At 37.2% G+C, this 27,999-nt stretch overlaps 1 protein-coding gene across 1 annotated transcript; it reads right to left on the minus strand.

Moving 5' to 3' along the window:
• Positions 1–6: 6 nt before the first annotated feature.
• Positions 7–27,998, minus strand: ASIC5 (acid sensing ion channel subunit family member 5). Its single transcript, XM_047797953.1, has 10 exons — positions 27,959–27,998; positions 25,435–25,741; positions 16,298–16,535; positions 15,335–15,460; positions 12,813–12,962; positions 11,156–11,303; positions 10,152–10,208; positions 9,513–9,681; positions 2,104–2,195; positions 7–197 (listed from the first exon to the last, which is right to left on the minus strand). The coding sequence occupies exons 1-10, from the start codon at positions 27,996–27,998 to the stop codon at positions 7–9; spliced, it is 1,518 nt and encodes a 505-aa protein (XP_047653909.1).
• Between the last annotated feature and the right edge of the window lies 1 nt (position 27,999).

Raw genomic sequence — 27,999 nt, forward strand, 5'->3', positions numbered from 1 at the left:
TGGACATCAGCATTCCTCAATGCCGTTTTTATTCTCCAGATGTTTCTGAGGTGAGGAACCCCCTTGGGTCATCTCAGGTATCTTCAGCAAGAACAAAATGCAAATCCAGTAGAAATTGGTGAATATATACTCAAAAATTTCTATAATTGTTATCACACTGGCCCCGCAAAATAGGCCCAGCTGACCGCCCACATCTGCTATAATAAAGCCAATAAAGAAAATGAATAAATCAATAAATCATGTTTTTTTCATAAAAAACAAATTAAATATTTCTAGGTTTTAAATATTTGAATTTAAGAAGTTAATAATAACTGATATTATATGAATATGAGTTAATGGTCTTGTATCAAGTTTAGTATAAATAATGCAAGAGCAACTGATAATATCTTAAAATAACAGTCACATAAGTGATCTCAAATAAAAAGCAAACATAAAATCTATTTCCAAAACTATACCTCAAAGACTTTGGAGGATATTAAATCTTGGCAAATTTGTAAAACATCCTAGACTATCACAATTTCAAAGTGCTGAATGCAGAAATTGAATGTAAGGATGGCATTATTGGGTAAAGATGTTTCCTGGAATCCGATTTCCAAGCAGTTTGTAACTTCAACTGTGCAAACTATTTCTTTTTAAGCATTTTCAGTGTTTCATTAAATAAAACATAGTAACACAGAATTGCCTTTCTTTCATAAGTTTTACAGATCTGTATCTTTGTTGGTGTTTTGAGTGGTGATGTACATAACACAAATGTATCACTTTAAGTGTACAGTTCCATGGCATTCAGTACATACATACTGTTGTAAAATCATCACCACTATCTCCAGAACTTTTTGTCTTTCTCAGCTGAAACCTTGTGCCCATTAAAAAATAACTCCTCAAGGGAGTTCTTGTCGTGGCTCAGTGGTTAACGAATCCGACTAGGAACCATGAGGTTGCGGGTTCGATCCCTGGCCTTACTCAGTGGATTAAGCATCCGGCATTGCCCTGAGCTGCGGTGTAGGTTGCAGACGCAGCTCGGATCCCACGTTGCTGTTGCTGTGGCTCTGGCGTAGGCCGGCGTCTGCGGCTCCGATTGGACCCCTAGCCTGGGAACCTCCATATGCCGCGGAAGCGGCCCAAGAAATGGCAAAATAAATAAATAAATAACTCCTCAAGTTCCCACTGTGGCACAGTGGGTTAAGAATCTGACTGCAGTGGAGTAGGTTCAATCCTTGGCCCCAGTATGAGTGGGTTAAAGGATCCAGTGTTGCCACAGCTGTGGCATAGGTTGCCGCTGTGGCTCAGATTTAATCTCTGGTTCAGGAAATTCCATAAACATAAATAAATAATTAAATAAATTTTAAAATAACTCCTAATTGACCCCTCCTCCTAGCCCCTTCCAACCATCCTCCTCCTTTTTCTCTATGGATTTGACTCCTCTAGCACCACCTTCATAAATAGATTATGTTATTCATCTTCTTCTCTTTGTCCTGGGGCATTCTTAGGATGACGCTAATTGTAACTCAAGGTGATGGAGGCTAGTCTTCTCCAAGAACTTTGATGCATTTGTGTATGTCCTCCCTGCTCAGGGGATCAGCTTCTAGGGTTTGACTGCGGTCATTTTGCCTGACTCTGATACCCTCTTCTGCCTCCTTCATGAACTCCTTGAATAGACAGTGAGATCAAGGAAACTGGACATTAAGTTTGCTAAGAACTGAATGACAGAAGGCACGTGAACAGAGAGGGAACATAAGTGAAAAGCAAGTTTTGCTTGTTCAAGCTCTTTTCAATAGCCTGGGAAGAGTTCTGTGTGGAGGTCTGAGATGAAGGCATCTGAACCAGATGTGGGACTTCTGATAAATGAGTCATGCTGTGGGTGGGGGTGTCCGAGGGGACGTATGATGCTGAATGTGACTCTGAGATGATGAGCCCCAGCCTTTTCTCTGTGAGAGCCCCTGTGAATTTGCTGGAGTTGTGTCCAGTGATTGGAGAAGTATCAGATTAAAATGACAAATGACAGACACTATTATTTTCCTCCTTGATAAGCCAAAACTTAAGCATGAAAGGGGAAAAAAAAATCCGATAATTCTTTACATTGAGGAATAACTAAATAACACTTACCAAGTAACTCAGATACACTCACTGCTTTTTGCTGCTGGGTTATCTTATAGTTTAAGTCACTATAGTTTATTTCAATGTTCACAAGATTCTCCCTGGGGATTAAAAACAGAGTTAATCTAGCTCAAGATTTTCAGCATTCCTTATAAGTCCTATTTAACAAAGGTAATATTTCTTTTTGGTTCAGATATTAGACACTCCATTGTATTCAGGGTTAATCACAATAGCTTCATCTGGAAGGCAATCCTGTCCTATTGGTGTTTAGAGAAAATAATTCATCTGACCTAATAATTTTCCTTATGCCTCATTCCTGGGAAACTGGAAAAAGACATTAAATGTAAATATCTACTGAGTATATCAGAGTATTAACAAACATTTCAGTATGTATCTTTTTTTTTTTTTTTTAGGGCCACACTCATGGCATATGGAGCTTTCCAGGCTAGGGGTCCAGCTGTAGCTGTAGCCGCAGGCCTACGCCACAGCCACAGAAACATCAGATCCCAAGCCGCATCTGCCACCTACAGCTCACAGCAATGCCAGATCCTTAATCCACCAAGAGAGGCCAGGGATCAAACCCACAACCTCATGATTCCTAGTTGGATTCGTTTCCGCTGTGCCACAATAGGAACTCCCTGATTTTAATTCAAATCTTCATCATGTCCTTTGTAACTTATGAGATACTGGGAGAAACCATTTACTTTTCCTGAGTCTTGGTTGCCTCTCTTTATTTGGGTTTTAGAATTGTGGTAAGAAAAAATTTAAATACTCTGCGAAAAGAATTGGCACAGAACCTGGCATATATTGAGTGTTCAATAAATGGTAATCATTTACTTTATATTATTAATATATTATGGTAGAGTCTGTTTTCTTAGTGTCTTCTAGAAATCTTTAAATGTGACTAGAGTGGCTCAACACTATTTTTAAATAATTGTTTTTTAAAAATTAGTATAGTTGATTTACAATGTTGTGTCAATTTCTGCTGTACAGCAAAGTGACCCACTCATATACTTATATATATATATACATATATATGCATATGTATGTATGTGTGTGTGTGTATAAATACAAACTTTTTTTCTCATATTCCATCATGTTCCATCTCAAGAGATTGGAGACAGTTCCCTGTGCTATACAGTAGGACCTCATTGCTTATCCATTCTAAATGTTGTAGTTTGCATCTACTAACCCCAAACTCCCAGCCCATCCCACTCTCTCTCCCTCCCCCTTGCAACCATGAGTCTGTTCTCCATGTCTGTGAGTCTGTTTCTGCTCTGTAGATAGATTAAAATGATAACCCTTTATGTCTTATGTAACTTTACTGTCTCCAGACAGACTTCCATCTTGAATTCATTAATACGCCAAATTGCCACTTGGTATTTCTACTTGGATGTTCAATAGGCATTTCAAATTGAACATACTCTAAGTCAACCTCTTGATATTTCCCCATTTATAGTACAATAACACTGCACAGCATCTACCTTTAAGATAGATCCAGAGGAGTTCCCATCGTGGCGCAGTGGTTAACAAATCCGACTAGGAACCATGAGGTTGCGGGTTCGGTCCCTGCCCTTGCTCAGTGGGTTGACGATCCGGCGTTGCCGTGAGCTGTGGTGTAGGTTGCAGACGCGGCTCGGATCCTGCATTGCTGTGGCTCTGGTGTAGGCCAGTGGCTACGGCTCCGATTGGACCCCTAGCCTGGGAACCTCCATATGCCGCGGGAGCGGCCCAAGAAACAGCAAAAAGACAAAAAAAAAAAAAAAAGATAGATCCAGAGTTCAACCTCTTAACCATTCACCACTACCATCTTTGCCCAAGCCTACATCATCTCTCACCTGGATTTTTCCAATTGCTTCCTGGTTTGTCCGTCTGCTTCTAACTCAAGGATTTTCCACCTCAGCAGATATACACACACTGTTCTTCATACAAGAACCAAAATAATAATTCTGCAACTTGAAAATCACCCTCCTGCTCAAACTGCCCCAGCAACTTCCCCAGTGTATGCCAAATAAAAACCCTCTGTAGCCTTATGGGATTTCTGTACACCACAGACCTCTTCATGGTGACCAGCCATTTCTTGGCCATTGCCTACTCTGCTTCCTGCAACACCATCTTCCCTGCTACTCTACCATCCGCACTTGAGGCATGCTGTTGGCCTTAGATATTCTTCCTCACCTGGTTTTTTTCTCCTAAAATGTTCTCTCCCCATATAATATCAAGTCCAGCCCTTACACTTCCTTTAGGCTAGCAATTTTCTTTTCTTTCTTTTTTTTTTTTTGTCTTTTCTAGGGCTGTACCCGTGGCATATGGAGGTTTCCAGGCTAGGGGTCCAATCGGAGCTACAGCTGCTGGCCTACGCCACAGCCACAGCAACACAGGATCCGAGCTATGTCTGCAACCTACGCCACAGCTCATGGCAACGCTGGATCCTTGATCCACTGAGCGAGGCCAGGGATCAAACCCGTAACCTCATGGTTCCTAGTCAGATTCGTTAACCACTGTGCCATGAAGGGAACTCCCACAGGCTAGCAATTTTCAAAGTGTGGTCACAGACCCTTAAGGGCCCCTCATTATCTTTTTTAGAGGTTCATAAAGTCAAAAATATTTTCATAAAATATTAACACATTATTTGACATTTTACCAAGATTATTTCAAAATGCCCCTTTTTATATGGAACATCATTTCCACCTGAAAGAATGGCTGCCAAGCTATGGGTCTTAGACTACGAAATTCTGCAGACATTTTTACAATAATGAAAAAAGGAGCCCACTGTGTCAAAGAAAATAACTGGTAAGACTTGCAATCAATAATAAATTTCAAGCTTATCTTTTACACTAAAGCGGTAATTTTGGAAAACCTGTGTCTACTATGATGAGCTGGATCACTCAGTTTTTAAGGACTTTTATGAAAGGATAAGTAATGATATTAAATTGAAACATATATTATATAATAATAAAGTGGATCAATATTTGGATAATGTGCATAACTCAGAGAATTTTTCCAATGCCCAATAAGCGATGTTCCCAAAGAGCCATTCAAAGTACAAGATCAATGGATACAAATGAATTTAAATATGGAAAAGGCACTACTCTGCTTTGACATATCAGTGCTGACAGATTTCAAATGCCACCCTTTCCTCTTCTTTGTCCCCAAAGTGTTAAGCTGGTAAGAAAGCCCATGGGCTTCCTCCTGGGACAGTTCCAACCACACAGATTCTGGTCCTGATCTGGGGTCTTTCATCCAAGTCCTACCTCATAACCACAAGAGCAGGCAAAGCCAGTTGCCTTCCCTTGTTCTCTCAAGCCAAGAGAGGTTCTGCCTGGGAGCCTGTCCTACTCTTTCAGGAAGGTATCATTACATGAGCAGTAAATAATTTTTTCATAGCCTTTTAATGCCTGTGTGCCACCGTAATCTCAACAGTATAATCTAATTCTGAGTGAACAGTTGATCCCCATCCCCTTGGGACAACCACAAGACAAAGACTGCATTAACATTATAGAAACGACACTTGTTGAGCTTTGACATAATATCAAAGGAATATATCACAATTATTTATAAAGCCCATTAAAATATGCCCCCCCTTTTCCAACTACATATCTCTTCTAAGAGATATTCAAGGTTTTCTTCATATTCTTCAACCAAATAACATAAACCAAAAGATTAAATTCAAAACTGAGAATCAGCTGCCTTCCATAAAGACAGACACTGAAGAAATCTATTACTATTTTATTTATTTTATGATTTTATTTTATTTTATTTTATGTGGAAGTTCCCAGGCCAGGGACTGAATCTGTGCCACAGCAATGACCAGAAACACAGCCGTGATAATACCGGATCCTTAACCCACTAGGCCACCAAGGAATTCCTATAACATTTTGAAACAATAACACTCCTTTCCTAAATTTTTTGTTGTTGTTTTGGAAAACAGTTGTTTTTAAGTGTTTTTAATTATATTACCATACAGTACATGCATTATTGCTGTTTTAGATAAATTAATAAATAAAAAATTCAAAACTTAAATTGCTAATATGGCAAATATTGATACTTAAAACTCGTAGAAAGAAATCCTCATTGGGCTTCTCAGTGATTTTTTTAAGAATGCAAAGGGACCTCGAAACTAAAAAGTTTGAGAACCACTGGTTTAGGTCTTTGCCTAACTGTCACCTTCCCAGGAAAATCTTACTTGGTCACAATCCTTGAAGCCATCTCAACTCCAGACTCCAGGACCTTCTTCTGCCTCTTTCCCTCCACATCACTCAACACCACCTGACGTACTTGTACATATTTACTGTCCATCTTTACTCCAAAGGGAATGCATGTGGCAAGGTCGAGGTTTTGTCTTTTGTATAGGGAGGTATCTCTAGTTTTTAGAGCACCCTGGAATCCTGACACAAAATAGTTACTCATTCCATATTTTTCAAATGGACAAATAAAGGAACAAATCAAAGAGGAAACTACCAAATGAATAGATACATAGTAAACCAATCAACTGATGATTTTCAGATGCAAGAATCATTGTTTAAGAATTGAGTGTATTATATATGCACACTGTGGTATGTGGAGTGATTGTATCGCACCTACTGTATAGCACAGAAAACTCTACCCAATATTCTGTGATTATCTCTATGGAAAAAGAATCTGAAAAAGATTGGATGTGTTTATATGTATAATTGAGTCACTTTGTTGTACAGAAGACAAAAAGAATAGAATCTATTAGTAATGTTTCCTGGCATTATGTCCTATCATTAATATACCTAAGAAGCATGGCTATAAATTGCTCTCCTTTTTGTTTGCCATTTAGAAATCAATATTCCCAAATATAATTAATTCATTGTCATTAATAGGTATACTTAATTTCCATTGGTTTGCTCCTAGGTAACAGTAGAATGTATTGTGCTTAAGTAGATAATCAAGGGGTATTGTAACATTTGCAAATAATAAAACGGTTGCCAAAGTGAAAGAAATAATAAAGTTGTCTTGGAAGTCCAGAAATTTTCATAATGTTGCAATCTTTTTGTGCTCTACTCTGCTCCTAATTTGCAAATAAACTGATAACACTGTTTAGTTTCCTGAGCACAAAACTCATAGCTATTTGCCAGCATTATCTGTTGTTATTGAGAGAAGATAAATTCATCTCCTACAAAAATATCATGAGATTTACTCAACTTCTCTCAGGCAGGTGACTTCCTTGGTAATCTTGGTCTCATTGAATCTGCACCTCATGGCTAAAGTGAAATGGCTCAGGATTTATAAGCACATTTGATTTTATTTGTAAGAATATTTATGTCAGTTATAAAATAAAATCTGGATTTTAAGGAGGGCAAGAAGATAAAATAAAAACAGTGCTTATTGTCTCTACAAAACACTAAAAAATGCTTCCAGGTGCTTGAGTGTGAGTGCTGCATTAAGGGAGATAAATTTGTTTGACATAAAGCAAACAAGTTCATACCATTTTTACTTGAAAAATTGTTAAATTAAAAAGAAACCATTGTTTTGCTTATGAAATTGGCCTAAATTCAGCCACAGTTCACTTCCACTTTGCCTGATTCAGTCAAGCTAGGTGTCTTATCATTTTCTTAATGGAATACAGTAATTGCTATGTAAGGCTCTGGATTGGTCATAGAATGGATTTGGTTTGTGACCCAAGAAAAACATACAGGCTTCATGATTAAGTTAGGAATTGCTTTGTTTTAAATCTTATGGATGCTAAGATTTTATATCTGCTTTCCTGAGAAACTGTATTGTTTTCTGACCTGCTAATCTTTGATTTCTGAGCCCTGTGTACAAACCAGTTGTATAATTACATGTGTGATTTCTATGCCTGGGCTCTGTCTAGGATTTGGACACTGCTGAGTGCTGCTGCATTTGCTCAGCTACTTCCTTTAACCTTCCTGGTACTGGCCTCTGTGAGTCACAAGCATGCAAGGTCCTCTCATGTCATATATGTAATAAGGTTAATTGGAGATCTACTTATAATAATAAAAGTTTTAGAAAGAAAAAAACAACATTCACTAGGATCATCTTGTATAACAATGGGTTTTTGTTTTTTTTTTCTGATTCATGGATATGCTTCCAAAATCATGCCTACATCCTCTGCATGATAAATAGGAAACTCAGGAGATCTCTTGCAGCCAAAATGCACACAAAGTGTTCTTTTCAGCAGCATTTAAGCCTAACAGGAATAATACTCTAAGTGCATCAGTTTTCTATATTAAAAGGAAATACAAAGACACATCTGTGCAGAAGTGCTAACAACAATGTAACTGCAAATTTTCTAGCTTTCCATCTTTTTATCTGCTAAGTATTTGAAATGATACCCATCAACCTTGATGAAAACATTTTTCTTCCTGATTTGAAAGATCACTTTATTAATCTAGCATTTACAACAGAAGAGCATGACTTATTTGTTTGTTTGTTTCATTACAACTAATACAGTTTAAAACTGGAATGAAAACATGCTTTCAAAGTTAGATAGATACCTGGCTGCACAAAAAAAGCAAGTCAGCTTTTAATTAGTTAATATACTTTGCACTGAATGTACTACATTGTTACGAAAATAGAATAGAAAAAAGAATGTTAAGAAAATAGTATGGAAAAAATATATGTGACTACATCGCTGTGCTATACAGCAGAAATTGAGGGAACATTATAAATCATCTATAACAAAAAAATACGAACAGACATGTTATAATTAATCCCTGACTTATTAAAGAGAGGCCTTTATGAATTTGATTTGTTATTTCTATGAGGCAGCATGGTGCAGCAGAAAGAGACCTAATATAACCCTCGGTTCACTAAAACTGTTACATCTCTGTGAAAAACATATGAAGTCACAGTTTTCGGGCATAAATTCCTTGAGTGCCACTGACTACTTTTATAAGTCACTGGAAATGCACTGACTTCAGTGCCCTCATCTGTAAAATGATAATGGTTTGTGCTCATCTAACTTAGACAGTTATTAGAAAACTTAGCAAGGAATTTTCGTGTTTTCACACATTGACTGATATTAGTCAGCATAATTCCTCAGTTTGTCCAAAAAGGGTAAGAGCCCAAGCCAACTATTCAGACAGGCCTCTTTTTCTTTTCATTCAATTCAATTAAATTAAGGGGTTGAAATGATCTTTTACAAGTTTAAATCCTAGGCTTTGTATGTGTGTGTGTGTTTGCTGTACATTTGCAACAAACACATTGTAAATTAACTATATTACAGTTTAAAATGGTGAAAAAAAACTAGTCACATCTGCAAAATCCTCTTTGCCAAACAAAAAGAAAAAAAATTGTAGGCTTTCACTGATAATTCATTAATATAAGCCACTGTTTTTTCTAATTGACCAGAATTTCATTTCATGAGTCTTTTAAAGTCAAGAAAATATTTACATCAGTTATAAATAATTTTAAAAACTTAAAAAAATTACCTGACATATTCCTGGCTTTGATTCAACTTCTTGGAAAGATGTTTCAAAGCTTTCTGACTTGGAAAAGTAGAATAAGAAACAGTAGCGGGGTAATCTGTTTCTTCACAAGGAACAGGGCAGCTAGAATTGTGTGTTCCCATTGTGCATAATCCCTTAACTTCAATGTGGTCTGAAAATGAAAATTCGAACACGATTTTCAGAGAGGAGGACTATTTCACAGGGGAAGACAGAGGTTTTTGTGGGGTTTTTTTTGTTTTTGTTTTTGTTTTTTTTTTTACTTTTATCATTTCCTTTCAATATTTGAAACTTGGTTAAGGAGTTCAATCACTACTTTCTTAACAAATGGTATTTATAATTTTATTTATTTTTAGTATAAATACTGTAAAGGGGACAATATACAACATAGGGGTTGTTATCCTTGAATTGATGGAATCAGGGGACACAGATCTCTGTTAGAGATAAGAAACTTTTCCCAGAAAGTCTCTGTGCTTATTTCTATAAAAATGTCAGACATTTGAACAAAGGAAAGATGGAAGTTTTGTGTGAAAACATGTGTCACCTTAGGAGGAATTTTCAAATATCATTCCAAGCAGCTTTCATATGAATACCGAAAACAAAGAAATAAATGAAGCCACTTACCAAGTATAGGAGACACACAGTTGTAAAACTTTTGTAGGTCACATTCTACCCCATTTCCTTAAAAACAATAAATGGAAATATTTATAAGTGGCATGATAAAAAAAATATTTATTTATTTAATCTTTTCTAGGGCCGCTCCCATGGCATATGGAGGTTCCCAGGCTAGGGGTCTAATCGGAGCTGTTGCTGCTGGCCTACGCCAGAGCCACAGCAACGTGGGATCTGAGCCACATTTGAGACCTAGACCACAGCTCACGACAATGCCAGATCCTTAACCCACTGAGTGAGGCCAGGAATCGAACCGGCAACCTCATGGTTCGTAGTTGGATTCGTTAACCACTGCGCCACGACAGGAACTCTTCTTTCTTATTTATATCTATCTACCCATCCATCCATTTATTCTTTTGCAAAAGTAATATGAACACATAATACCCAATGAAAACATACATTGAGAGGAAGAATAATAATGTTTTTGTTACTTCCATGTTTCTTTCCATTTGTCCACATCATTCTAAAATATTTTAAGTAGGAATGATTTGTTTATTATTTATTTATTTATTTGTTTGTTTGTTTATTTTTTTGCTTTTCAGTGCTGCACCAGTGGCATATAGAATTTCCCAGGCTAGGGGTTGAATTAGAGCTGCAGCTGCCTGCCTACACCCGTAAGCACAGCAACACCAGATCCAAGCTATGTCTGCAACCTACGCCACAGCTCACAGCAACACCAAATCCTTAATCCACTGAGTAAAGCCAGGGATTGAACCTGCATCCTCATGGATACTAATTGGATTCATTTCCACTGTGCCATAACGGGAACTCCCAGGAATAATAATTTTAAGCTGTCAACTATGAGTTTATGGATTTACAATCTGTCACTTGTGATTTATCTGTCAAGTGGATGATTTTTCCAGAGTAGAGTTTCTTAGTTTTATGGTCTGTTTATTTCTATATTTCAGATTAAGTAAACCAAATTAAAGAGAGGTACATGGCGGTGCTAGATTTACCAGGAAGCAGAAAAGGTAGACACCCGCACTGCTTCTCTATGTGCCAAGCTCTGCATTCCTTCAAGCAGCCAGAGATGCTGTAGGTCCTGAAATTCTGAAGCTCCAGGTGAGGGTTACATTCTCCCCAAGGATGTTCCTGATGGACTGTCTTAGGACAAGATAAACACCTGGATCAGGGGATTTGTCTGAGTTAGTTCTCCTATTTTTCTTACCAAGAAGAGAGAGGCTGATACGCATTTTCACTGTTCTCTCAGAAGTCTTTGATTTTTTTTTTTTTTTAGTTAACTACATTTGCCTATTTTGCCTACTCTATTAACTTGAAAAATCCCTGAAGGCAAGTCTAATAGTTTAACATTCATCCTAAATGCTCTGTACCTGTAGTGAACCAATAAAATAAAAAATAAACCATCATCATAAATCAATAAAATCAGACAGAGTGCTCTAAGAATTAACTCATGCAAGGAAATAGAGTATCATTTATGGAAATGATATTCTAACATATTAATCAACCCACCCACAAAACAGCAACCAAAATCACACATGCACACAAAAATCCTTTAAAATAGACTCACGGACACAGAAAACAAACTTGTAGTTGCCAAGGGAAAGGGAGGGAGGGGGCAGGAAGGACTGGGAGTTTGGGGTTAGTATATGCAAACTATTATATATAGGATAGATAAACAAAAGGGTCCTACTGTAGGGCACAGGGAACTACATTCAATATGGTGTGATAAACCATAATGTAACAGAATATAAGAAATATGAATCAATTTGCTGTACACCAGAAACCAACACAACATTGTAAATTAACTATACTTCAATTAAAATAAAGGTCCTTTATTGGGTACCTATTATGTGCCAGGTAATGTGGTAAGTGATTTTGTTATATTATTTCTCTTAAACTTTAGAGTAACTATGAAAGAAAGTATTACTCCTTGGCCCTCAGATAGCAGAGAAGTGATGAAAATTCAGGAAACAAATCTAGGAAACTACAGAGCAAGTGACTGGCAAATGGAAACCTGCTGGAAACAGCTGATTCCAAGAGTTCTGCTCTGCCTGCTGACTTTCTCCTTCCCAGAAAGTCTCCTGGAGAAAATGCACAGTTCAGCCACTTGGCACCTCTGCATTCTTACTGCCACTTTCCAACTCGAATGAAATTTTAAGTTAACTTGAATTTGCTAGGCTTCCCAGTATTCACTTCCATGTCATATGTGAATTCACTGTTTTGACTAAATGTAAGCCTCCCAGTAAAGGAAAAGTATCTAAAATGAAAGTATGGACTTTCCAGTGGTAGTTGAAAGGTTTTTCTAATGAAAGGTTATTATTTCTGTGCTTATGTGTTCATGGTTCCCACTGAGTTCCCTTAGACTCTGTATTTTGCAATTATATTTACCTTTTTTCATTTTAAAAGTCTTATTGAAGTACAGCTGATTTACAATATTGCATTAATTTCTACTGTACAGCAAAGTGATTCAGTTATACACACATCTATTCTTTTTCTTATTCTTTTCTCATACAGTTTATCACAGAATATTGGGTAGAGTTCCCTGTGAGATACAGCAGGTCCTGTCAACAATCCAGTTCATATACAATTGTGCACATAAGCCAATCCCAAACTCCCAATCCATCCTATATTTACCTTTTTATATTTATTTACCTTCACCTGGCGGATGGTTACCCGTGCATGCGTTCCCACAGGTGAAGACAAACCTAAGCCATCGAACTGTGGCACCTTCATTGGTGAATGGATAACAAAGATGATCCCAGAATCGACAAAGCCAAGGGTTGGGTCATCAGTAAAGTCCTTCTGAAACAAAAATGTATTTCTCAAATTATAAGTTGATATCAATTCTGCTCAAGTTTAAGGCTGAGTTTTATCACCTTGCGATAGCCTTTGAGTTATTTAAAATCAAATATTTCATATCAGTATGCAACATCTTTGTTTCCATGAAAGCTGAAAATTAAATAACTAGGGTATGCTTTTCATGGTTGAGCCACAGATCAAGGCCTTAGTGGTTCTCTACCTTTTGCCTTAGGTGATGACCATAGTTCAGTACATCTCAAGACTGTCAATCACCAGATTTCCCCGGGTCATCTCTTCATCCTGTTTGCCTATTAGTTGCTTCCTCCTTGGCTGTTCTCTTTGCTTATTTGTTTTAGAAAATCATTTGGCTCTCTCCTTCTCTTCACAATGGAAATTTCTGGCCTGCCTCAAAATGCAAATCCATTTCCCCATAGAAGTGAAAACATTTATTACTTCTTTAACACTAGTTCCTTCTATAAATCTTAGGTCAGATGAAGAAATGCAAGACTAAACTTCTGGTGACTTTGTTATTAGATGTAAGTTCAGGCTATAAGGAGAGGGAATGGACTTGGGGATGTGATGATTTTTCTTGTGAATGTCTCTACTGCACATGCAATTGCATCGCGTAAATCTGCTTACTCTTCCATTTGAAACTCAGGACTTTATTATTCCTGGTCCTGCTATGACTCTAAGGAACATTTAACTGGCTAGTCTGGAGAAATATTTCAGCTCCATTCACTTACAGAAGGTTGCATTGAATTTGCAGATGTTCATTGCCTCATAAAAACATTTGGGAAAGTCTAGTTTATAGAATTCATTATTTAATATTTGAAAAGACCATTCAGCTAATAGTTAAATGACTTAAATATTGAGGAACTAGATATATAAGCCTGGGTACATGCATTGCACCATGTGATGCTGTGTTTGAACATAAAGAAAAGCATCTTGAATGGGCTCCAGAAGGAAATTATGAAGTGTGCCTTAAGATAAACTCTTTGAAAGTAACCATTGGCCTAGTTCACTTGGATTAGAGGGAGGGCAGTTTGATGAGCTTCAGGCAGGCTAGTTTTATTTCTCATCTTTGCCATTAATTGTATGATTTTGGATACTTAATTCAACAGCATTTCCGAATCTTCATTTGCAAAACAACAATAATGGAGCCAGGAGTTCCCGTTGTTGTTCAGCGGATTAAAAACTCAACACAGTGTCCGTGAGGGTGTGGGTCTGGTCCCTGGTCTCACTCAGTGGGTTAAGGATCTGGCATTGCCACAAGCTATGGTATAAGTCAACAGATGCAGCTCAGATCTGTTTTTTTCATGGCTGTGGCATAGGCCTGAAGCTGCAGCCCTAATTCAATCCCTAGCTGGGGAACTTTCTTATGCCCCAGGTGCAGCCATTAAAAAAAAAAAAGAAGAAAAAAAGTGAAAAATATATAATGGAGCTGAATACCTCTAAGTGTGTTACACTAGAAATGATTGTGCAAGACAGGTGGAAATTAACCATGGGTGAGACCTATACCATGTACTCTTGAATATAACACCACCACAAATCTTAGGTGGCTGGACATCTGCCTCCTAGGCCTTAACACTTAGAATTTCTTATACCAAATGCAAATTTACAGAACCAGCCTTAGGCAAAGTTCATTTATACAGTATTTTTCTCATAGCAATTATTATTTCATCATCTTTTCAGACTATACATCCTATGATTTTTCAAATGAATAGTCATGGCTTCTTTCAAAAACCTACTGCCTATATATAAGAAAATCTAAAAAGTATTTTTTAAATGCATAGGGTCATCTTAAATTAACAATATATATTGTGGTTTAGAAATACCTAGTTTCCTTGGGAGTTCCCGTCGGGGCTCAGTGGTTAACGAATCCGACTAGGAACCATGAGGTTGTGGGTTCAATCCCTGGCCCCGCCCAGTGGATTAAGGATCCAGCATTGCTGTGAGCTGTGGTGTAGTTTGCAGAAACGGCTCGGATCTGGCGTTGCTGTGGCTGTGGTGCAGGCCAGCAGCTACAGCTCCAATTATACCCCTAGCCTAGGAACCTTCATATGCCCCAGGTGCGGCCCTAGAAAAGATAAATAAATAAATAAATAAATAAATAAATAAAAAGAAATATCTAGTTTCCTTATTTTGTGACAGGAATATTTCCAGAGTCATAAAAATGACAGTAAGTAGTATAGCTAAAAATATCCAGGTTATGCTCTTAAATTGTTCCTTTTAAATCTCTAAGTCAGCTGTTTCATCCTTGGGAGTCTTGTCTAAATTAATAAAAAAACTTGTGGGAACAATTTTACAAGGCACAGCATCTGAAACCCCTCTGCATTCTTATTTGATCCCTGGCCAAGTTTAAGGAAATTCAATACCTGATGGACATTGAAGAGCAAACTTAAGCCTCTTCCAGAAACACTCACTTTTTCATTTGCTTGGATATTTTCGTCATGATTAAAAGTAAAACAATTTCCGTATTCAGTGAAGATATGTGCAAAATCCTCCAATATGAAAATAAATCAAAGAAAACACAATCAGTTGGGTATTTTGGTAACTTTCAAGGTATAAATTGTAACTTTCTTTTCTTAATCACAGCGCTGTAAGGTAGAATGCAGGAATAGCAAAAAGTATAGATAATTTGCCAACTTTTATTTGTATTCAATAAGTTTTTCATTTTTTTTGTAATATGCATTCATCAATTTGTTTATGATTATCAAATTCTGACATTTTCATACACAATTGACTATTGAACAACAAGGGTGTGAATGGCACAGGTCTACTTTTGGCAATAAATACGCACTATATTCCTATACAATCCATAGGTGGTTGAATCCTTGGCTGGGATGTGGAACCACAGACAGGATTTTCCTTTTCAAAAGGACTATCCTGCAAGAAAGATCATCAAAGACTCTGTTCTCTCTCTTTTCTTATTTGAAAAGGATATTCTACACCCCTGATATAAAGATGAGCTAATGAAATCTAATTTTGAGCAAATTTAGGTTGATTCCCCCTAGGAGTAATCTTTATCTCAGTGTGAAAGGGTACAGTGAGGATTTTCTTGACTTTTTTTTTAAGGATGCACCAGTGTCATAAGGAAGTTTCCAGGCAAGGGGTTGAATCAGAGCTGCAGCTGCCAGCCTACACCACAGCAACAGCAACACCAGATCCGAGCCTCATCTGTGAACTACACCATACCTCTTTAAACCACTGAGCAAGGCCAGGGATAGAAAATGCATCCTCATGGATACTAGTCAGGTTCATTGCCACTGAGTCACCACAAGAACTCCTGAAGTAGCTTTTAATATTGATGAAATTTGAAGAAATATCCAATCATTTACCTTTGGTCCACATGGCTTTCCAAAAAAGTTGCATTCTAACAAAGTGCTACTGTTGAGATAAAAACCATTTTTCTTGACAAATTCTGCAATGCTGAAGTTTTGGTGACTTGCAAGAAAATCAATAGCTTCTTTAGAGCCTGTGGAATTAGTTTGGATTCCCTGAAGATGAAGGACTTTGGATACAATATTCCATAAGAAAAAAATAATGCCAAATTTGGCTGCAGCTTCTGTTTGAAACCTATTAGTGGGAAGAAAGGCAATATTTAGAATAATAAACATTTATTTTCTAAAAGACAATTATCTGAGACCTATCATCTTTTCCATTTTATCTCCTATATATTCCCCCATGCATAATACATTCAAGCAGAATTGAATTCCTAACAGGACTTTGTCACCTCCTGTAATCTACTTTGTATTTCTATGGATAGTTTCACTTACCTAGAATAACTCCCAGACCTCGATATGGATACATCCAAATGGATTTCCAGGACCAGTATAAAGAAAGAGGTGGGGAGGTGTAATTGTTAAAAATATAGACGGTGGAAAACAGTATGGAGGGTCCTCAGAAAACCAAATATAGAACTACCATATGATCCAGCAAGCCCACTCCTGGGCGTGTATCCCAACAAAACTTTCATTCAAAAAGATACATGCACCCCTGTGTTCATTGTAGCACTATTCGCAATAGCCAAGACATGGAAAAAACTTAAATGTCCATCAATAGATGAATGGATTAAGTATATGTGGTGCAGGACTTCCTATTGCGGCACAGCAGAAATGAATCCAACTATTATCCATGAGGATGCAGGTGTGATTCCTGGCCTCCCTCAGTGGGTTGGGGGTCTGGCATTGCCATGAACTGTGGTGTAGGTCAAATATGGCTTGGACCCAGCATTTCTGTGACTATGGTGTAGGCTGGAAGCTCTACCTCTGATTTAACCCCTAGCCTGGGAACTTCCATATGCTGTGGGTGCAGCCCTAAAAAGGAAAAAAAAATACCATGTTATATCACTTATATGTGGAATCTAAAATATGGTACATATGATCCTATCTACAAAACAGAAATAGACTGATGGACATAGCGGGGAGGGAGTGGGATGGACTGGGAGTTTGGGGTGGTAGATGAAAACTATTACCTTTAGAATGAATAAGCAATGAGGTCCTACTATATATGACAGGGAACTATATCCGGTCTCTTGGGATAGAACATGATGGAAGATAGTATGAGAAAAAGAATGTGTGTGTGTATCTCACTATGCTGTACAGCAGAAATTGACACAATACTGTAAATCAACTGCACTCTAATTTAAGAAAAGATAATATAGATTAAGATTTCCTGGGTTCACATTGAAGCTTGGCCATGTTCTGTACTGAGCCCATATGGCTACACTGCAACTACATTTCCCAATCTTTCCCTTGGATCTGGGTACAATCTAAAGTTCATTGCAGGGTGGGAGATGTTGCTCATGTACATTGTGGTGGGTCTACTAACTCAACTTGTTTGTATGTTGCAGCATTCAGGGCTGCAGCTCCTCCAGCTCTGGTCCAATCTCCTCTCTCAGCTTCTTCAAATCCTGAGCCAAGGTGAGTGCAATCTTGTCACGAGACATGTTTCTACAATATTTTCTTAGCCTCTTTGCTTCTATTTTCTATGCTGAAAACTCCATCTTGTCCTGCCTTCTTTACCCCACATTCCTACTTGAAAAACAGTTGCAGTGCTGGTAAATGACTTAAGCTTAAGAACAAAGACCTAAAGGCATAAGTTATTCACATGGTCAGCTGAATGAGGACATCATGCGATGGTCTAGGCATGCCGGACCTGTGCAGATAGGTACACCATTTGCACAGCATGATATGCCCTCTAAAGAATAAGAGGAAGATGAGCCTCATGGCCCCAAGGGGTTTATGAAGGGTCATTAGCAGGATATGCATTAGCAAGGAGAACCAAGGTGCAAACCTAGGCACGCTGGATTGCTGCAGATAGGCACAAGGTCTGCAGAAGCACAATGGTGATTCTCTAGAATGCTATGCATTGATAGCTGATGCCAATCTTCCTCAAATGCTAATGATTGTTTCTAGGTCCATCCATGTTGCAAAAAATTCTGGTATTTCATTCTTTTTAATGGCTGAGTAATATTCCATTGTGTATATGTACCACATCTTCTGGATCCACTCCTCTGTCGATGGACATTTAGGTCAACTACCATGCTAAGTGAAGTCAGCCATACAATGAGACACCAACATCAAATGCTTTCACTGACACATGGAATCTGAAAAAAGGACAGACGGAACTTCTTTGCAGAACAGATGCTGACTCACAGACATTGAAAAACTTATGGTCTCCGGAGGAGACAGTTTGGGGGGTGGGGGGATGTGCCTGGGCTGTGGGATGGAGATCCTGTGAAATCAGATTGTTATGATCATTATACTATTACAGATGTGATAAATTCATTTGAGTAATAAAAAAAATGAAAAAAAAAGGAAGAAAAGAGAATGGATAAGCAATGAGGTCCTGCTGTATAGTACAGGGAACTATATACAATCATTTGTGATAAAACACTATAGAAAATAATATCTGAAAAAGAATATATATGTATATACATGTATGTATGTATGACTAGGTCACTTTGCTGTATAGCAAAAACTGACGGAACACTGTAAATCAACTATACTTTAATTAAAACTTTTTTAAAAATTAAAAAAAAATTAAAAATAAAGAGCAAAAAAAAATGCTAATGATTGCTAAATGCTTAAAGGTCAGAATAAAAGCTTAATCCGCTACAGGCTATGTGACTTTTAAAATAATTTTAAAAAAACCCTATATCCTGCACCTACAACCCCCTCCTCACTGGAATACTAAAGAACCCAATAAAAGCAGTGTGGTTTCTTGAGGCAGCGCTCTTGGTCTCTGAGACCTTGAGTCCCCTGGTTCCCGCCTTTAATTAAGATAAATGTCCCTTGTCTTGTTTCATGTTAACTTTTTCCTTAAGTTTCACAGCACCCATTCTTCAGCTCTTACCTGCTGAGCTGGTCTTGGTACAATCTAGAGAAGATGCCAATTTACTTTGCAGGTCACCTGCGCCATCAAGGTCAGAGGTAGTGAAACACACATTTCCAGTTTGTTTATTTCCCTCACTTCAAATCTATCTTCATTTCTAATTGCTGATCCTACTGACTTCAGGTCCAGCACCAGAAACAGAGGCAACAGACCTGCAAAGATTGCTTACCCAGCCCCTAGGATTTAGTGGAGCTGAATCCCTGTAATAAATCCCTTACTATTATGTCACTCACAGTGGTTCTGCTTGTCAGATCCAGCCCTGTCACAGCCACTCCCTTTATTCATCTGTGACTCAGTTTTCTCACTTATAAAATTGTGAATGTTAATATATTGTATAAGTTAATATACTGATATCTTTTAATATTACCTGTTCAAACTGTTATTTGGATGATTAAATTACTTCTCCTTAGACATTTAGAAGAGTGCTTGGAATACAGTGAGTGTAAGGTAAATATTTGTTAAATAAATGTCTGGGTAGTTGGGAATTTTAGGGAGGCATTATTCCACCACTGAAATAATCCTTTATTCCCCTGGAAATTTTTTTTTTGGCCTTTTTTTTTTTAATTAGTTTTTGGTTAGTGAGAGATGAACTCTTCTGGTAAAGTCTATTTCTCCCCTCCACCTGCCCCCACTGTGGATTCCCCGATGTCACTATTAAAGGGCACAGACTCAGGCAGTCATACCTCTTGATAGCTTTTGGTACCGTTTGATGACAGCTGCTTTGGCAGTTTTATCTGACTATCTCTTTCTCTTATTTCCCTATTAACCCATCTGCCGCTGTTGCTATCACACCCTGTGGTTAGACTCCATGAATTGCTGGATCAATTTTTTTTTTAACAGACTTCATTTTGTTAAAAGAAGTTTTAGATTCACAGCAACTCAAGCAGAAGATTCAGAGCTTTCCCATGTACCTCTGCTCCTAAGCATGCATAAACTTCCCCATTATCAACATGTCCCATTCAGAATAGGACATTTGTTATAATTGATGAACCTCCATCAATACATCATTATCATCCAAAGACCAGAGTTTATACCAGGATTCCCTCTTGTGTACATTCTATGCATTTAGTAAATATATACTGTCATGTATCTACCATTATAATATCAGAGTATTTTTACTGCCCTAAAAATTCTCTGTGCTCTGTCTATTCATCCCTCCCTCTCCTTTTATCCCTGGAAACCAGTGATCTTTTTACTTTCTCTATAGTTTTGCCTTTTCCAGAATGTCACATAGTTGGAATTATACAGTATGCATCCTTTTCTGATTAGCTTTTTTAAAAAAATGTAATAATATGCATTTAAATTTCCTCATGTCTTGTCATGGCTTTTTTTTTTTTAAACTGGTAAATAACATTTCATTGTCTGAAATATATGATATTGCTTATATGCAGAATCTAATAAAAGTGATACAAAGAACTTATTTGCAAAACAGAGACTCAAAGATTTCAAAACTGAACTTATGGTTACCAAAGGAGAAACATTGGGAAGGATAAATTAGGAGATTGGAATTAACGTATATGTATTACTATGTATAAAATAGACAAGTAAGAAGGACCTACTGTTTAGGACAGGGAAATCTACTTAATATTCTTTTGTGACCTATATGGGAAAAGAATCTGAAAAAGATTAGATATTTGTATAACTGATTTACTTTGTTGTATATCTGAAACTAACACAGTATTATAAGTCAACTATACTCCAACAAAATTTATGTAGCACTTATCTTTTTATGAGCTACTTGCTATTTGTATATTTTCTTTGGTGAGGTGTCTGTTAAGGTGTATGGACCAATTTTAAATCTAGTTGTTTTTTTATTATTGTTTAAATTTTAATAGTTCTTTGTATATTTTGGATAAGTTTTTTCATCAGATATGTCTTTTGCAAATATTTCTCTCATTCCAGGCTTATCTTTTCATCCTCTTATGCTCTATTATTTTTAACAATATCCTGGGGCAAAAAATTGCTCCATATTCTAGCCTAATTAAATTTGAAACTTTTCCCAGGAGATTTTGAGGCCAGTCTTTGAAAGTTCTTCCTACTCCAGAAAGACTCTTCTTATATGTCTACTTCTTAAATTCTTATTGGAGTAATAGCTGGCTGATGGCTTAGCTCATTCATATGGACCTCCTCTTAATTGCTTACCACCAAATCAATCTGTAGTGTTTTTGAGAGCATCTTTAGGCTTTAACTTTACTATTGTCTGTTACAAGCCAGGTTGAACTTCACCATACTCTGTTTGAAGCAGAGTTCCTCTGGGGAGAGATTCAGAATTCATTTTTATTATAGCCTACCTTTCCCAAAAGGCAAAATATTTACATGGATGTTTCTGGGCAGGGAAGAGATTCCTTGACCTCTGACTTTGTCTCACTCCATGTGAAGCCTCCATCCTTGAGCAGGCTTGGATTAAGGTGATTATCTCAACCTACCACACTTTCGATAGAGCTTCCACCCCATAACTTGGGGGGGTGGTCCCATAAGGAAGGGAACCCCCAGCCTCTTAAGTATTCTCATCTGGAATTTAGCCTCTGCGAACATGGAGCTAGATTGGATATGGAAGGCTTTCAGCCTACATTTCCCAGGGCACAATGTAGTCCTTGACTAGAAGAAAGGAGATGAAAGAATTTTATCTGCTTGGTCAAACCCACCTGGAGTCGACTTCCTGCCATGCTGAGACAGGAAAGGGGAAGGAGGGAGCAATTTATAGCTCAAGTTCTGTAGACTGTCATAGTTCTTGTTGAGACAGTGGGTTTTCCTGAACAAGTATTTATTCATTTGCTGTATTTCTTGAGGACAATTTCTAGATACTTCAAATGGTTGTTTTGTATGTATACATTTGGTACATTTCATTATATTCCAATCATTGTAGTAGATATGATTTTATTTCTGCTAATGTAAAAAACCCCACAGAATAGGAGAAAATATTTGCAAATGAAGTGACTGACAAGGGGTTAATCTCCAAACACCTCCTTCAGTTCAACATTAAAAAACAAACAAAAAAATCCAATCAAAAAATGGGCAGAAAACCTAAATAGACATTTCTCCAAAGAAGACACACAGATGGCCAAAAAAACACATGAAAAGATGTTCAGTGTCACTCATTATTAGAGAAATGCAAATCAAAACCAGTATGAGGTAATATCTTACACCAGCCAGAATGGCCATCACAAACAATAAATGCTGGAGAGGGTGTGGAGAAAAGGGAACCATCTTACACTGTTGGTGGGACTGTAAATTGGTGCAACCACTATGGAAAACAGTATGGAGATTCCTCAAAAAACTAAAAATAGAACTACCATATGATCCAGCAATCCCACTCCTAGACATCTATCTGGAGAAAAAAATGACCTGAAAAGATATAGATATCCCAGTGTTCACTGCAGTGCTATATACAGTAGCCAAGAAATGGAAGTAACCTAAATATCCATTGATAGAGGAGTGGATAAAAAGGATATGGTACATATATACAATGGGATACTACTCAGTCATAAAAAAGAATGAAATAATGCCATTTGCAGCAACATGAATGGACCTAGAGATTATCATATAAGGTGAAGTAAGTCAAACAGAGAAATACAAATATCATATGATATCACTTATATGTGGAATCTAAAATAAAGGATACAAATGAACTTATTTGCAGAATAGAAATAGACACATAGACTTTGAAAAATGTATGGTTACCAAGGAGGACCAGTGGGGTGGGATGGATGGGAGTTGAAATTGGCATATGCACACTGAGGTATATGGAACGATTGTCCAAGGGGATCTGCTGTGTAGCACAGAGAAGTCTACTCAATGTTTTGTTGTAATCTATGTGAGAAAAGAATCTGAAAAAGAATGGATGTGTGTACATTTACAACTGAATCACTTTGTCGTACAAGAGAAATTATCACAACCTTGTAAATCAAATATATTTCAACAAAACTTTTAAAAATGAAAAAAAAGTTACCTTATGTGATAGGAATACTTAACCTGAAATCTTCCCTCCTAACAAATGAAAGTGTGCAATGCAGGATTGTTGACATAGGTACAAGGCTGTACAACAGATCTCTAAAACTCATCTGAATTAACTGAAACTTTATGCCTGTTAACTAGTACCTCCCTATTTTCACCTCCCTTTCTCCAGCCCCTAGCAACCACATTCCACTCTTCAATTCTATGAATTTGACTATTTCAGATACCTCACATAGTGGAATAATGCAGTATTTGCCTTTCGGTGACTGGTTTATTTAAATTAGTATGACATCCTGAAGATTTATCCACTTATATTGCAGAATGTCCTTCTTCTTTTACTGTAGTGATATTCCATTGTATGCATATACCACATTTTCATTGTCCATTTGTCATCGATGTGCTTTTTAGGTTGTTTCTAGATCATAGGCAATGAATATGGGAGTGTTAATATCTCTTTGAGAGCATGATTTAAATTATTTTGGATAAAACCTTAGAAGTGAGATTGCTAGATCACATGATAAATCAATTTTTAATTTCTGGAGAAAACTCCATACTATTTCTCATAGCAGATGCACCATTTTGCATCCCCACCAACAGCATGCATGAGTTCTAAATTATTCACATACTCATCAACATTTGTTGTCTTTTGTTTTTGGTAATGGCCACTTGACAGATGTGAGGTGATAGTGTTGATTTCCATTTCTCTGGTGCTTAGTGATACTGAGCATTTTTTTTCACATTTCTCTTGTCTATGTGTATGCCTTCTTTGGAACAGTGTTTGTTCAAGTCCCCAGTTTGTTCTAAATTGGGTTCTTAGGGTTTTTTTTTTTTTCTATTGAGTTGTAGGAGTTCCTTCTATATTTTGGTGATTAACTTTTAAATGGTTGATTTTTAAAAATAAAATGTATCGGTTATGGTTGTTTCTCTGGGCAAACTATCTGAGAGGGCCTTTACACTACCAATTTCAAAAAGATATATGAATTTTATTTTAATACAGGATATCATTAACCAATCAACCAATGTTTACTTTTGTTAGAACACATACCCTTTAAAATAGCATGGGGCAATAGTATTGAAAAGTTTTGGGAGTGCATTTGATTTACTTCTACTCTTTGGGGATCTTGATACATATGTAACAATCATGTATGCTATAATATCTACTATACATTGAACACCTGTCCAAAGAGCACCTCAAGAATGAGACAAAATGGTATATATATATCTTATGTAACAGCAAACATGTGGATAGATTATATTGTTTTGTACACAGGCAAACTGAAGCTCAGAAAGATGAAATGACTTGTCCATGGTCAAATAGCTGATCAGTTGCAGATCTGAAGTAAACCACCTCCCTGCCCCCAGAGGTGAAAACCCTACCTGTGGTTGTTCAGGCTTGACCACAGCCAATTACAAGGCATTCCATGGAAGACTTGGGGGAAAGCTGCCCTCCCCACAGAAGGACGTGCAAAGCCAGAGAACTGCAGTTTTCTGGAGGGAATTGTGGTCAAGGACTCAACAATAGCAGAGTGCTAAACCTACTGTTTGCAAAAGTCACATGCTAATGGATTTGGCCAAATTTGCATTGTAATAAATATCTCATCCTGAATACATTGGAGCATTTCACATCTCCATACCTGTGCACAGTGGTTCCCTGTATCTTTAAGTTTTTCCTCCTCTCACCCGACAAAATACCTGGCCATTCTTTGACACTTAGCCTCCATGACATCAGACAGACCAGCCTCTGTCCTCTGTGCTCTCAGAGCCCCTGCACACACCTTTATGTGGATCTACAATTACCAGGCATACTGCATTGTAATTGCTGATGCTTATCTCCTTTTTGCTACTTAAAAAACTTTTTAAATGCAAGGATAAAGACTTCTACATTTATTTAAATACAGGGTTTGGTGCTTAGCCTAGCTTGTAATTGTGGAAGGAAAGATGGAAAAGAAGAAGGAAAATAAAGAAGAAATCAACAAGATTCTTTGCCCCTCAAATTTGTATTATATTTAAGAACGTCAGTGGTTTTGTGTATACTACATAGCACACTATAAACTATTTTGGTCATCCAAGAATGGTTATACTCACAAAGTTATAGACTTATTATCATTAAAATAGTAATTTTTACCTGTTTAAATTACAAAACGTCACAGCCGGGAACGCTATCTTTTCCACATACTGAACCTCTACAGACGTCGTGGTGGGCCAAGTGAAGTAGTTGACCAGACGGCTGTAAATCTGCCAGACCACCAGCCCCACTGAGCCCAGGACCACCAGCAACCAGAACACCTTGCGAGTTCTGCTCCGGTTCCAGACAATGTTATGGACTCCATGAAAGGAAGTGGAGATGGCAAAGTCATGGTCAAATTTCTTTCGGTCAGTGGGAGATGGTAGAGTTTTCTTTGAAAGGTACAGCTTTATCTTTTCCAAGAGTCCTTAGGTTTAATAACAAACAGACAAACAAACAAAAAAGTTACAAGTCAGGAAAACTTAATGCTATATGTGAAAAATAGAACCCACATAAGTTTAAATAGTCTACCTTTTTCATATATTTCAAAATTCTTTTTTTGTATTTTTTAATAAAAGTATAGTTGATTCATAATGTTGTAAATCAACAGAAAGTGACCCAGTCATGTATATATATACATATACTTTATTTTCCTCATATCATTCCCCATCATGGTCTGTCCCAAGAGACTGGACGGAGTTCTCTGTGCTGTACAGTAGGACCTCACTGTTTATCCATTCTAAATGTAATAGTTTGCATCTACTAAGCCCACACTCCCTGTCTATGGTCCATCTCACTCCCTCCCCACCCTCCACTTTGGCAATCACAAGTCTGTTCCGCATGTCTGTGAGTCTGTTCAAAATTCATTTTGAGTTGCATGGTTTAATTAGGAATCCAGAAGTACAAGTGTTGACTACATAGAACTAAGAAGAATATGCTAACGCTATTTAGGGGAAATTTCTTGTTAATGCAAACCCATTAGTGCCACCATATTAATATGTTGTTACATTCGATTTCAAAACCCACCTGCCCTGAATGGGTTACTTACAACAACTGATAACTGTTGCAAGCAACAAACATTAGCTTCTGGTCCAGACCTTGTTCTTGGAACCTGTACTACCTTAGCCAAGTTTCTTGACTTTCTTTTTTTTTTTTTTTCCTTTCTTTTGTTCTTTTTAGGGTAGCTGCGGCATATGGAGGTTCCCAGGCTAGGGGTCGAATCAGAGCTGCAGCTGCTGGCCTAAGCCACAGCCACAGCAACGTGAGATCCAAGCCGTGACAAGTCACAGCCATGCTGGATCCCTGACCCACTGAGTCAGGCCAGGGATTGAACCCACATCCTCATGGATACTAGTCGGTTTCATTTCTGCTGTGCCACAATGAAAACTCCTAAGAGATGGGTTCTTAATGGTCTCACAAATGCTTGTGATTAGGTGAATTAATTTTCATTATCCTTTGCTTCAATTCAGCAAGTATTCTTTTTGTCAACTAATCAGCATTAATTGACTTCCAAGAGGTTTCATTAAATCATGGCTTAATATGTCATGAGTCTAACCAATTAGCTAAGCTAAAGTTATGGGATTTATAATGATGCATAAAAGACATGTATGAACATTTTCTAAGGGACTGAAAAGCTTTAGACACAATTACAGAGTGTATTATAATTATTTTATAGAGACTGTACAATAAGCAGGAAATTGTGTATCAATCTGATTAGCTTAACTTTGGACTGAGATTTTATAAGAGCTCCACATACTTTTTAAACAATTATTTAATTAGGCTCTCTATATACATATAAAGAAACTGCACAATCCCAGAGCAAAATCAGAAATGTATGAAAATCTATTGCTATTATTATTCATGAGCAAAATAAATTTAATAATGCTCTTTTAATATTATTTAGTCATTAGCTCTAAACACATGTGAAGAATTGACTCTGACAGAAGAACAACTTAATCTCAGGAAACCCCGCTCGCAGGGGATAGGCGAGCTAGTAAACACAAAACATTGTTAGTTGTAAACATTCCCCTGAAAAATACAACTTTCAAGTTGATCTGCCAAAAATTAGCTCATTTCATGCTCTTTGACAATAGCTTTGGCTTTCTTGGAGTGTTTGCCATCATTCACCAAGAGATTCAAAAGAGTTCTTAAAAAATATAGTTTTAGATGAATGGTGAAGAAACAAGGTGACGTATTACTGTGAAAATTAGAATTGATTTAATAAAGAGCCTACCAGCCTACAAAGAAGGAACCTGCTTGTTTTCCTGATGGAGGTAGATACTATGTAATTTTTGCAAGTGGCTCTTGCACTGAAAACTGATCTTTTGAAAAGCAGTTTGAGAAACAAGTTCTGATATATTTCCAAATAAAAATTGCATGCACAAAATAAATTGAAAACCAAAAAAACTGAAACAAAATAAAACCAAAAGACAGATTCCAGCATATAGTAATATTTTAAAACTACATATATTTGATTCACTCACACAAATTACTCTTTTCCTCAATAATAAGAACTGTATTACTTATATCTAAGTAATATTGGAAATCAAGTTTCCACCATGAAAAATAGAAATCCCCCTTTGCTGACTTCTAGCTTTTGGCGATGAGAATTGTAACTGTCCTGAGGATTTTATTCCTTACCCACCTTTCTCAGAATAGGCTTTTGGTTTCTCAATCTGATCCATT

This window comes from Phacochoerus africanus, chromosome 10 (genome assembly GCF_016906955.1).
Source record: "Phacochoerus africanus isolate WHEZ1 chromosome 10, ROS_Pafr_v1, whole genome shotgun sequence".
Classification (NCBI taxonomy): Eukaryota; Metazoa; Chordata; class Mammalia; order Artiodactyla; family Suidae; genus Phacochoerus; species Phacochoerus africanus.